The 13336-nt window shown below is 40.0% G+C and overlaps 1 protein-coding gene across 21 annotated transcripts in view; it reads left to right on the top strand.

The window, feature by feature from the left end:
- The window catches only part of RYR3 (ryanodine receptor 3), a 561484-nt gene that overhangs the window by 162691 nt on the left and 385457 nt on the right, over positions 1–13336 (top strand). For all 21 annotated transcript variants that reach the window (XR_010601063.1, XR_010601064.1, XM_065595380.1 and 18 more), the window contains 3 exons: positions 4274–4438; positions 6556–6677; positions 13097–13265. Coding sequence is in view for 19 of the 21 variants with exons in the window: in XM_065595380.1 (XP_065451452.1) it covers positions 4274–4438; positions 6556–6677; positions 13097–13265 (456 nt within the window). In the remaining 2 variants the exon portion in view is untranslated. The remainder of the gene's footprint in view (positions 1–4273; positions 4439–6555; positions 6678–13096; positions 13266–13336) is intronic.

The raw sequence follows: 13336 nt of genomic DNA, 5'->3' as shown, positions 1-13336 counted from the left end.
CTTCACAACACAAGCCTCTCCTCTGTCACCACTCACGGTACTGCTCCACTCCAGGAAGTGAGAATACCCAACTTTCCCTTAGTCTATTCCCCAGATTTTTGACAGAATTTGCCCCTCCTCCCAATATACTGACTGCATCATACAGCTTACCCTCCTCCATTCTGTCAGCCTTCCCTCTCTACTCTTCCATTTGGTTAACTGCTGATTTTTTTCTTTGCCACCAGCCAGACCTCCTGGTGTGACTTGTTTTCCTCAGCCTGACTGGTTCCTGTCCTGAGGGAAGCAACCTGAGCACAGGTTATGAGGAGGGAAGAGAAGGGTGTTCCTTGCAGGGGGAAGTGCTTAGGCACTACCATGTGATGGGGTCTGTATAAATACTTAAAGAGAGACCAGCTTTTGCCAAGAATCCTGACCTGTCTACCCTTTCGGCTTCTAGAAAACATCCCTCTTCCCTTGAGAGTGAAACCAAGTGGCTTAGCTGAAATCATAGGGAAACTGGCCAGCCTCCAAGGAACAAAACAGCTGGGGGCGTTACCTAGTGTCACAACTGTTAAAATAAGAACTGATCTAAAAAAGCCAAAATTCAAGTTGTGTATTTATGAGGTAGAAAAACTTTGTTTTGTGGCTTAATATCATTAACAAGAGCACAGTTAGAGGGTCAGTATAACGTAATTTAATATTTTATTTTGATAGCTGATGTTGTATTAACATAGCTTGATTTCAACATCATAACATGCTCCCTTTAAGCTTGTACTGAAGTAATTTTGTTTCCTTTGGCATAAGCTTCACAGAGTTAGTACTATAGTCCTTACAATGTTTAAAGTGCTGTGCAAACATGAAGCAATTAATCAGCTAATATTAATAATTGGCACCAACATTATTTTATTTCATTTGTGACATTGTATTATACTCTCTTCAGAAGTTCATAACGTCATAATGTCCTCACCATAAATATGCACTGAAATGAGATGAAATTTCATCTCATCTGGACATCATAGTACAATCTCCATAAACTTGATCTGACATTTTCCCATAGTTTTGACATTGTAATGGCATCCCCAAGGAGTATATGGTAATTTCATTTAATCTTGGCATTGCAATGCTGTCTATTCAGGCTTAAATTGACATTGAAATGTGGCAGCTCCATGCAAGTGAAAAGAGAATTAACATCGTTATGGCAAACATCATTAAATGCACTTCATGTTTAATAGCTATTTTTAATATCTCAATATCTTGACTTCAAAGAGGTAAGATAAAAAAAATTCAAGTGCTGTTGTTATACTCAAGGACATAGGCTGTTTGGTCACTGGGATCAGAATAAACCTTCCAACCACAGACATGTGGTTTATGTTACAAAGGGAAAGAGACAGGATTTAACTTCAGTAAACACAAAGGGATTTTTTTTAAATCCAGGGTGCTGGACAAACACAGTTACTATAGCTCTTCCTGACTTTCTAGCTCCCAGATTGAGAAAAATAGCCTATGCTGTACAGTGTTACCACAAAGGGTCAGCTGATGTCCTGGCCTGGACTAAGTAATCATGCAGTGGATACAACACATTGCAATATATTAAGCAATGTGTATTGCATGAATTTGGAGGCAGTCAGAGGGCTAGGTCTTCCCCCAGAGTTTCCAACATTGACCATTATCAGCGAGGTGATACTAGACTATATGGTCTATTGATATTGTCTAGTGTGGCAGTCAGGACTGGCTCCAGGGTTTTTGCCACCCCAAGCGGTGAAAAAAAAAAGCCGCGATCGCAGTTGCGATCGGTGGCACTCCAGCGGCAGCTCCACCATGCCGCTTTCTTCTTCGGCAGCAGGTGCTTCCCTCCGAGAGGGACCCACCGCTGAATTGCCACCGAACAGCCCGACCTGCAGCCCCTTCCCCTTGGCCGCCCCAAGCACCTGCTTGCTGGGCTGGTGCCTGGAGCTGGCCCTGGTGGCAGTTCTTACTTTGTCTTTCTCATTGTGAGTTTGAGCAAATCTGGGACCCTTACAAAACCATTCAGTTGATTTACTCAGCTCTGAGACCTCTAATTCAGTGTGAAGTCCTCTTCCCAGCCCACCACCATCCTTAACTTCTCTGCTCTGACTTCTGGCGCACAGAGAAGAATGAGTCAGGCTTATCAATGTACCCAAAATATATAAATACCTATCTAGATATTAGGTAGAACTCATGTTTGTTAAGGACCTGTTTTGTGGAAGGAATTAGGGAAGATGAAGGTTGCCTGTTGCCTAACCATAGGGGGAACACATGGAAAACCTGAGCCAGGCCTTGGTAAAGGACTCATCTTGATTTCCTGGGGCCTAAGTTGGTATTGTCACAGAATTTTAGAGAGGACAAATACCTTGTGCTTCATCCTTGCATCACTGGAACATTACTAGTAAACATAATCTTAGTAACATTGGTGGGTCTGTTTGGGCCTGAAGTATTGACTGGCCTAACCCTGGTAACATTAGAAAGACTGTAAATATCAGAAATGCTCAGTCCATGTATTAATTTTTTTTAAAAGTCATAAAATTAAATGTCCAAGTTGCTGATGTCATCTGCAAGATTGCCCCCCCCCCTTGCTGAGTTAGATCCATAGGATCCATTTTGCCTGACACCAGAAATCAGATCTATATTTTGTGATGGGGGGGGGGGGGGCAGGTTGTCCTCATAATGAAAAATTGTTTATAATTAACCTAGTGATTAATGTACCAATGAGTCTAAATGTGACTTTGGAAATACACACACTCTGCCTCTAGATCTGAATATGCGACATGATGGAATTGCTGGTTTAATCTATCTACAGCAACACTATCTGCTTTGCTACAATTGCATTCACAGAAGTATTAATACTTTTTTGATAAAGAGTGAAATGCTTTTAGTGAAATGCAGTAAGAGTGGGGGGCAATCTTGCAGATGACATCAGCAAGTTGGACATTTAATCTTAAATCTGTTTAGTCCAAGTGTAAAAAAAAATAATCTATTTTAAGAACTATACCGTAAATTAAGTTGACGAATGAGCTCAATCTATAATCACAACAGCAATTTTCTTAATTCATGCTATCAGTCTCTTTGTAACTCTCTTTCCTTAGTGTGTGTACCATATATATAGATCGGGTCAATGCAGCAACTGATTATTGAACTCCCTTGTACGTTTGGGCTGTTGAACTTTCAGACCCCCCTCTTTCCACGTTGGGCTTCCACATGACATTGAATCAACCACTTAACTGAACTATAAATGTTATCTGTAACTAGAGGAAAGTTGTTAATCTTCCTCCATAACAAATGTTAAAACATTTACTGAATAATAATAAAATAAGCAAAATGCATATAAATGTAATACTGTTAAACAATATTATATAGAGAGTATAGATACTACTACTATAGTACTTATTTAGATACATAGTTCCTATACCTGTTTTTTACAATGCACTGAAATATGAGATCTGCAGTCATAGAATTTGCTTCAGAATCCACTTCTTGCTCCAGAATTGTACACTGGCATTCAAACTTTCATTTAAAAAACAAACACAAAAAAACCCTTGTTTCCCACCATGGAGGTTGGGAAGGAAACCTTTCAGTTGTGAACTGAATGTAAAGTGGTCTAGTGGTAGCCTGAGTTTCCAAAAAGCACTATACAATAGTTGGAAAGATGTGAATAATTCCCATTAATCTCACATGGGTGCTAATTCTAAATTTGTCATTATTAATTAATTAATTGCTGATCACTGTAGAGGAAATAACCAGCTAATTTGCTTATCCCACAATCCCAAGCAACTTTCTCTACATATACAGTTTTAAATTAAAAATCACATTGAAAATTAAATGAATTTAATATCGGAGGAACACTTCAGAAATCAGTGTCTGCTGCAGAGTAGATGGGGCGTTGCTTTATTCACTTTGAATAAAAAATGAACTAGAATTGTTTTCTATTTTTGGGGGGGGGGCATTAACATACATGTAATGCTAGCTTTGAGTAAATCCTCACAAAAGTTTAACTTATGGGCTTATTTATTTAATTGTTTGGTTGTTGTGCTGAAGAATTGTTATAATAATGAAATGAGTTAAAATAAACATTTTTTCTGGGGATAGAACGTAACCCATTGATTTGGTAACATCAAGGCATAAATTATGTAAAGGTGTACTTTTAGCTACATCTGTTAGCAAAGTGGCTAGTATAGGCTTTAATCAACATTAGCGAGTATAGCGTTTGTCTTTGCACTATTGAGATTAAACTAAATACTTTTGCATTTTTTTTGTTTTATGTTTTTTTTAACTAAAGGAAAAACTGGAATCTGTTCATAAACGGGACATAGAAGGTATGGGAGTCGCCGAAATAAAGTATGGTGATTCCATTTGTTTTGTCCAGCATGTAACCGGTGCATTGTGGCTGACTTATCAAGCACAGGATGCTAAAGCACCACGTTTAGGACCCTTGAAAAGAAAGGTAAGCATTTAAAAAAAATAAAAGTATAAGCTAAAATCATAGAAATTAAAGATGTAAGAGATCGACTGGGTCATATTGCCTTTCATCCTGACAATGTTGAGGTGTTGAGTGCCTTAAACTCCCATTGAACATAGTAGGAGTGTAACGGGGTACATGCCATGCCCCTCCAATTCGGCCCTTCTCCCCCTCTTCTCAGAGACTCAGGGACACTTCAGGCTGGTGCAACACCATGCTCTTTATTTGTGATCAAGTCCCCTCCACCAGCTGTTGAGCTGTTTTTGCTCTTGTTGTTTGAAGCCTGATCCTGTTTCCTTTAATACAAAATGAAGAAAACACACATAAAGGGGAGAGAAAAGAATATGAAAGATAGAACATGCAGCATCTATCTATGGTGCTTTCTTTTTGCGTTGCATCCTATCTGCTGCTGGAGAAACACAGGCACAGATTAGGACAAGATTTAGTTAGTTCATAGATCAGGAAATCTGTTGGCACTTTAATTTCAAGGAGCAGTTCTAGAAACTTCTTATAATGGTTGTAGAAAGTATTCCCCTTTTATGATTCAGTTTACTAGAAAGTACGTAGTGAAGAGGTAGGGATCCAGATAATATTGATATAACTTAAAATACAGACTGAGATACTTAAATCTGAGCTGATGAAAAGAAAGGGCAATCCTTGTACTGAGGCATTCTCTTTAATTCCCAAAAATCTTAGAAGATCTCACTCTTGACCTTCCATTATAAGGGGGAGATGCGTTTAAGTGATTTCTTTAATCTGAGGCACATGACCCCCTCTTTTTTTCAAAGTCCATGTACATTTTGCTAAGAATAATGGAGTTAGAATTAACATAGTTTATCTATAGCATTTTCCCAAGTTATTGATAGAGTTGTTATGGTAGATTGTACAATTGGAACACATTGTGCGAATGAGAAAATGAATATGTTGTATTAGGGACCAATGATATGGAACTGGTGCCAAAAGAATTAAGTAACCTCCATGTGTCATTCTTTTTGCAAGATATTCAATATCTGAAAGCAAAATTATTTCAGTAGATGCTAGCAAGTGTTGAGTAAAATTATGATTTACAGCTAGTAGTGACTGATGCATTGTGATCATCCATCGATGGTTATGTTTACAGGGGCATTAAATATATATTTAACACCCTCAAGGATCCTATATCGCTTTACAAACTCAGCAAACTGATATTAATCATTTCAGCCATCCTTAAGAGGAAAGGGGTATTCAGATAGTTTGAATGTAATTACTGGGGCTAAAATTGAGCTGGGACGGTAAATCATACTACTCTGGCAAAAAGTGCAATGGACTTTAATGACTCCAAATGAACCTGGGCTTTACATCTTCAACAGTCAGCATGGTGTTCTCTCATCTTGTGCTATTACAGTGGGGGAATAGTTGAAGGACAGAGGTAAGACCCACTAAAACATCAGTACCACTTCTTGAAGCTCCTAAGTGTTTCTTTGAGGTCTTCCATCTAGAAAGGCCTGGACTGACCATGCTTAGTTTGGTGATCCATCAGGAACCCAGGTCAATGTAAGAATGGTTAGATGAATCAGGAGAAGTTTTTGGTACATGTTGATGCTTTCAAAACATCATTTCCCTTGATGGGTAGTATGTCTTAAAGATGTTTATCACTGTAACTGGTTTTCCTGTCATTCTTAAAATAGTAAATTCAGTCCTTCTTTTCCTGCAAGGTAGAGCTTAGAAAGGAAAGCATCTTTGTTTTTACATTGAAATTTTTTTATCTTATCTTTAAAAGGAAGCTTAAAGAATCTCAAAGGTTTACTAATGATCTCTCTTACCCTTTTCTAAGTGATCTTGCTAGAAAAGACTGAGAAATTCGTTATGCATTATTGTTATAGGCAAATTATCAGTATTAGAAGTTCCTGGACAAAGTGGATTTCAGCTATTATATAAGTACTATATATAATTCAAAATTAGGTAACAGATTTTAGCACAATATTGAAGCAAGAGGTGCAAAGTATTAAAATTACATTTGAAATATTGTTTCTGCCAAATGCAATTTATTTGCCTAATAATAGGCTTTGTATTTTCAATTGCACATTTTCCTCCAAACATGATTTTATTTTTACATTCCATAGGTTATATTACACCAAGAAGGACATATGGATGATGGTCTAACATTACAAAGGTGCCAACACGAAGAATCCCAGGCTGCTCGAATCATTCGCAATACTTCCAGCTTATTTAGCCAGTTTATAAGGTATATAGCACAGCGTTATCTATAAAGGGTTTTATGTAGTTCTTTTCAAATATACTGAAATGTTTGAATTTAATTATTTTTAGATTTTATAATTAGATCTGGGACCTATCTTTGCCAGTAAGGCCTGTCTCTACAATCAGCCAAACTTGAACAATGAATCCAGATACCATAGAGTGCTGGAAGTTCATATTTGGGTCCAATTCCAAATTTCACTTGGCCCCATGTTTACTGATAGCATGTCCCCATGATATACTTTTTATTAATTTTGAAAATTTTCTTGAAAGGTATGTTTACCGTCATCTGCCCTAAATAGGCTGTTTCCAGATGCAGCAGACTGTTTCCCACCAAGAAACAGAGCCCTGAGAGAATGGATGAGCTTTGCACTATGTCTGGAAAGTTTCAGGCTCTGTTGGATCAATGAGAGAATTGAATTCCAGAGTCAAGGCTTTTCCACAAAAATGCCTTAACTCAGTCCCCAAAATGCTCATATTTTAGAGTGTGTTAACAGAACCATCTTTACTGATCTGAGTTCGTCCCAGCTACGTGTGGGGAAGAAGCGATTCCCTTAAGTAGCTAGGACTTAGACCATTTATGACTTTGTAGCTCAAAATCAATCCTTTGAATTCTATTCAGAGTGAACTGCATCCCTTTACAAAGTTTGGAGAATAGGTGTTTTATGCTCCCAATGGTCAAACTCAGTTAAGTAGGTGGGGCCACTTTCTGCATCCTAAAACATCAGACTGTTGTTCTTTGAGTGCTTGCTCATGTAGATTCCATTCTAGGTGTGTGCACACCCACATACACAGTCATCGGCGATTTTTGCCTTAGCGGTATCTGTAGAGTTGGCTGTGACACCCTCTTGAGTGCCGTGCTCATGCGCTGGTATATTAGGCGCTGCCGACCCTACGCCCTCTGAGTTTTCCAGGACACAACAATTCCTCCTTTTGTGTTGGGCCAGTGCCATTTCCAATTCACGGCACTGCTCTTTGGTCTCTTGTCAGCCCCGAGAGTGTTCACATAGTGCCAGTGGCCACTTACCTGTGACGTTAAGGTGTTCAAATTTACCCATACCTCAATGACTAGCTAATAAAGGTCAGGTCCGGGGATCAAGTGTGGAGCAGCCTGATCTCAGCACGCAAGGTTGTTGGTCAAGTCACGATCGCTACCTACACAGAGTGGTACGCTGGGCCTGCCAAGCCTTCCTGCCTCACATAAAGAACAGGATGGTCCAGGTCCTGATGGACAATGCAGCGGCTGTGTTCTATATCAACAAGCGAGGCAAAGCCAGATTGTCAGCCCTTTGCAAAGACTTCTCTGTTCAATGGGCCATCCATCTCGTAGCCACACACCTCCCTGGGACTAGGAACATTTTGGCAGATCGCCTCTGCAGGACCTTCTCATCTCGCCATGAGTGGTCACTCCACCCAGAAGTGGTCAGCATTATCCTCCAGAGGTGGGGGACTCCCCGGGTGGACCTATTTGTGTCCAGGCAGAATAGGAAATGCCATGTTTTCTGCTTGATTCTGGAGATTGACAAAGGCTCCCTTTCGGATGCTTTTCTGCTCCCGGGGTTGTGGGCCCTTCTGTATACCTTCCCTCCAGTGCCGTTAATTAACAGAGTCCTCATGACGATCAAGCAGGACAGGGCAAAGGTTATCCTCATAGCGCCGGCTTGGCCATGCCAGCACTGGTTTGACATGCTGCTGGAGGACCGCTTGGTGGCTGCTCCGTTACAGCTACTGCTCCGGCCGGACCTGCTGTCCCAAAATCACAGCAGTCTTCCACATCCAAGCCTGGCGGCTCTGCCCTCACAACTTGGCTGCCTCATGGTTAAATGCGGAGGAGCAGGAGTGCTTGGCTGGTGTCCAACAGGTCCTATTCAGCAGTAGAACGCCCTCCACCAGAGTGACCTACCTGGTCAAATGGAAGCAGTTCACATGTTGGACCTCAAATAAAGATATTCGGCCTGAGCAGGCCTCTCTGCAGTTAATCCTAGACTACCTTCTGCATCTCAAGCTCCAAGGCCTATCCCTTTCATTATTAAGGTCCACTTGGCTGCTATTTCAGCCTTCCAGCCTCTGCATCAGGGCAGGTCGGTTTTCACTCAGGACGTGATGGTCAGGTTCCTCAAAGGCCTGGAATGTCTCTCCCCTCAAGTCTGGGACCCCATCCCTCTGTGGGATCTGAATCTAGTGCTGTCGCAACTCATGGGTCCCATCTTTGAGCCTCTAGCTTCCTGCTCCCTCCTCCTCCTTTCCTGGAAAGTCGTGTTCTTGGTTGAAATAACATCTGCCCGCAGGGTCTCTGAGATTATGGCACTTCCCTTGGAATTGTCCTATATGGTCTTCTACAAGGACAAAGTCCAGCTGCAGCCGCACCCGGTGTTCCTGCCCAAGGTGGTCACACAGTTTCATATGGGCCAGGACATATACTTACCTGTCTTTTTTCCAAAGCTGCATAAATTGGAGGAGGAGCATAGGTTGTATTCCTTAGATGTTAGGAGGGCGCTAGCCTTCTACATTGAAAGGACCAAGCCATTCCACAAGTCAACACAATTGTTCATCACGTTGGCCAACAGAATGAAAGGTCATCCAGTGTCTGCTCAAAGAATTTCTTCTTGGATCACTGCCTGTATTTGCTACTGCTACAATCAGGCAAAGGTGCCCCCTCCAGCAATTGGAACCGCCCATTCAACCAGGGTGTAAGCCTCTTTGGCAGCTTTCCTAGCCCAAGTGTTGATCCAGCATATCTGCAGGACAGCCATCTGGTCGTCCATCCACACGTTCACGATCCATTATGCATGTACCCAGCAGGCCTGGGATGATGCGATTTTGGTAGAGCAGTGTTGCAAGCCACAAGACCGTGAACTCTGAGCCCACTCCAAGGATACTGCTTGTGAATCACCTAGAATGGAATCAACATGAGCAAGCACTCTGAGAAAAAAATGGTTACCTACCTTTTCATAATTTGTTCTTCGAGATGTGTTGCTCATGTCCATTCCATTGTCTGCCCTCCTGCTCCTCTGTTGGAGTTGCTGGCAAGAAGGAACTAAGAGGAGATAGGGCCGGCAGCACCTAATATACCAGTACATGAGCATGGCACTCAAGAGGGCACCACAGCCAACCTTACAGATATCACTAAGGCAAAAATCTCTGATGACTGTGCATGTGGGCATGCACACACCTAGAATGGAATGGACATGAGCAACACTTTTGAAGAACAACAGTTACAAAATGGTAGGTAACTATTTTGTCTTCAAGTGTCTCCTATGTACAAATCATTTCAACCTGGATATCTCAAATGTGTTGACAATTTTATTTGTTTGCTTCAGAGAGAAGCATGTGTAATAATTTAACCAACAGGAAATGGGGGGGGGGGGGAGAAGCACATCAGGCTGATCCTGATATTAGCTGTGAATTGAGGAATGAACAGGGAGCCACATTCATCCCAAAACTGTGCAACTAACAAAACCTAAGGTATTGCTAACAAAGTAATAGTGTTAACACCATCTCTAACATGGTGTCAAGATGCTTCTCCTACCCAGCCAGCATCCCTCCATTTTAGGACTGAGTCTCATCTGTGTTCTGATCTTGTCTAGACACCAGGACAAGACAACTGCCCTCTGGGTAGATGAGTCATCACTACCATTTGATTCTTTCTGAGAAAAAGAACGAAACCACTAAAGTGTTGCCCCATCTAACCTTGTCATGACTTTAGAAAAATCTACAAAAACTTGTGGCTTCAGTGGTTGATGACAGTTTTAAGAAAGTCTGCTTGGACATTTGACTTCTGTCCATTGATAGGAGGCGAGCACCAACTGAGGAGATTGTGTTGTCTGTGCACCGTAACTGTATTGAAAACCCATGTGAAAGCACTCAAGGAAATTGGAGATCTTCATATAACACCAGAATGTTCCTATCACAACCTTCTCCATAACTTTCTTCATGAAGGGTGGTTAAAAACAGGGCAGTAGTTGGCCTAACTGCTGTACCACACATGTGAGAGAAGGTAATATTTTCCTTTCCCAAAGAGATATTAATCTCAGCCAACATTAGAACAAAATTCCCTTCTGCTAGATTTTACCAGTCATGTAGACCAAGCATCTAAATTTGTAGGTTGCAGACAGGGTCTCCACCTTACCAAAACAAAACAAAACAAAAAAACCCTTGGACCTCAGTGAACAAAACTGTCAAATTCAGCCAGAGTAGATGTCAGATTTGTCACATTCTCTAATTTTGCTATTTTAGAGGTAACTATTTAAGCCGGTATTTAATCAACTGTAGTTACAAAGTAGATACTTTTCTCAATGAAAAATGTTTAACTTACTTTTACATTATTCATGCAAATGAATACTTAGCCTAAGTTTTTCAGCTGTCTTGGATCAGGTTTTAAAAAAAAAGTATAGATTGCCAGAAAAGATCTGATCAACTATGGTGTAAGCCAGCTGGTTTATTATAGTCTACAGTATTGTTTAGAATCATTGCTGTCAGTGATCAAGTTAGATTAGTGTTATAAGACTTTAGTTGCCCAATAAAGGTTGAGACTTTAAATGGAATAATTCTGAACTGTCTGTTCCAATCATAGTTTGGAGTTCAGCTACAGAAACAGAGTATGTGCATAGATGAATTTACTCTTTTGGAAGATAGAAATTACTATATTAATATTTAGATATATGTCATAGCTGAAAACATGTTTAAAATCAGGAGGCATATTTTTGGAGTGTTGCATAGTGAATTCAGTATGCTACTTCTGCTTTTTCTCTTGTTCTTTTTCCCTCTTTTGAGTAAATTGATTGTTGTATTCCAACCTTCCAGAATAACATCCTTTAATAACCAGCAACATGTGTATCTTAAAGGAAGTGAAAATACAATCTTCCTTGTGCTGATCTACTTCTGTCTCTCATGTGTTATGTCGAGGTGATTTCTAGGGTGAAAGGGAAGTTCAGACTCTGTGTGCATTAATTTCTAATGACTATGGGGAAATGTGTAAGAATAGAGTGAAATTAAGAATCTTGGTATGCTATTTTGAAAAATCTGGAGGTAGCATAGAGAAGTAATGCAAAGATGGAAATCGACAACACAAACATTCCTAGAGATGGTCTCAAAGCTTTCGCATTTGGATCTATATCCGGATCTGAACTTTTCTCACCTTGGGGCATGTTAAGTTATTGGATTTTTATTCAGGCCCATCTCTGACAATAACCAAAGCACATTTGGAAGAATATATTTCATTTATTTGGAACAGCATATTTCCTTTGCTCCTGGTTCAGTATATTCAGTTTTACAAGGGAACTGTACAGCAAAAGGAGGGGGGAAATCATAGTAATAGAGCTGGAAAATATCAATCTCTCTGACCTAAACAACATTACTGAAAATACTGCTGTCTCTTTTTCCTGCTCCTCTTTTTCTAAGAGATGTTGTAAAAATAGCCACAGCTGCTTTACGATGTGTATAGTAGGTCTGGTCAACAATTTTCTATCAAAACTGTTTGATAGAAAATTGAGGATTTTTCCTTTTAACTGAATGTTGTCATGGAGAGTATATGTGTGTTTTTTTCATCAAAACTGGCAGAAAGAAATGGTTTGCATTTTCATTAAAATTTTCTGTGAAGGGGGATTTTCTTTCCAATCAGCTCTACTGTGGAAGTACTATGCTTTATCGTTGTATTTGCCTGATTATAATTGAAACAATCATCTGCTTGGAAAATGTGATGATGACTAAAATTTGAGTGAGGAGAGACTGAGTGGCAGTGTTTTTGACTTCTCTTTCCTTTTTCTCGCTCCCAGATCCCCCATATAACATTGCATATAACTTGATCCCTTCTCCACACTCTTTGAAAGATATGTCTCTCTAATTTTTTTGCAAAAATACGAAACTGTATGGCAATATGCAGCTGTCCTTGTACCACTATTGATCTATTTGTTACATCACAATTGACATTTAGTGGGGGCAATCTCTAGTAGAGAATCCATTACAAAATTAAGAAATAGCAGTTTTCCTTACTTGCTTTCTCTGTTCTCTTTTTCATTTTTTTTCTTCTCCTTCATGTTACACATATGTAGGAGCTAACATTCATAGATTTTGAGGCCAGAAAAGATCATTGTGATTATTTACTCTGACCTCCTGTATACCACAGGCCATAGGACTTCCCTGAATATCATAATCCAGCTTCAGGCAGGCTTGTTTGTTCACTGAATATCCAATAAACAGTTGGACGAGTTACTGGCAAGTCAGGTTAATTGCTGCCTAATGTTACACTTGGGGCACATGTAGCAAGTATTTTATTTTTAGCCATTCCTGGTCATATGTATAAAAGGAACTGCTTTAGATATCAAAAGGCCAATAGGTTGCTATATTAATATTGTAACTTCAATTGTATAGAGAGGTTAATACTGTCAATCTTTCTTTCTCGATTCTTAGTGGAAACAACAGAACAGCAGCACCCATCGCCCTGCCTATTGAGGAGGTACTTGAGACCCTGCAAGACCTGATTACTTATTTCCAGCCTCCAGAAGAAGAACTAGAACATGAAGATAAGCAAAACAAACTTCGCTCACTCAAAAACAGACAAAATTTGTTCAAAGAAGAGGTGAGGGGGGGATTATTAGATTGTTTCAGCATATCCTATAACTAGCATTAATAGGAAAGCAAAATGTTTGT

Source organism: Chrysemys picta, chromosome 4, assembly GCF_011386835.1.
Source record: "Chrysemys picta bellii isolate R12L10 chromosome 4, ASM1138683v2, whole genome shotgun sequence".
Taxonomy (NCBI): Eukaryota; Metazoa; Chordata; order Testudines; family Emydidae; genus Chrysemys; species Chrysemys picta.
This window is presented reverse-complemented; position numbering and strand designations above follow the sequence as displayed.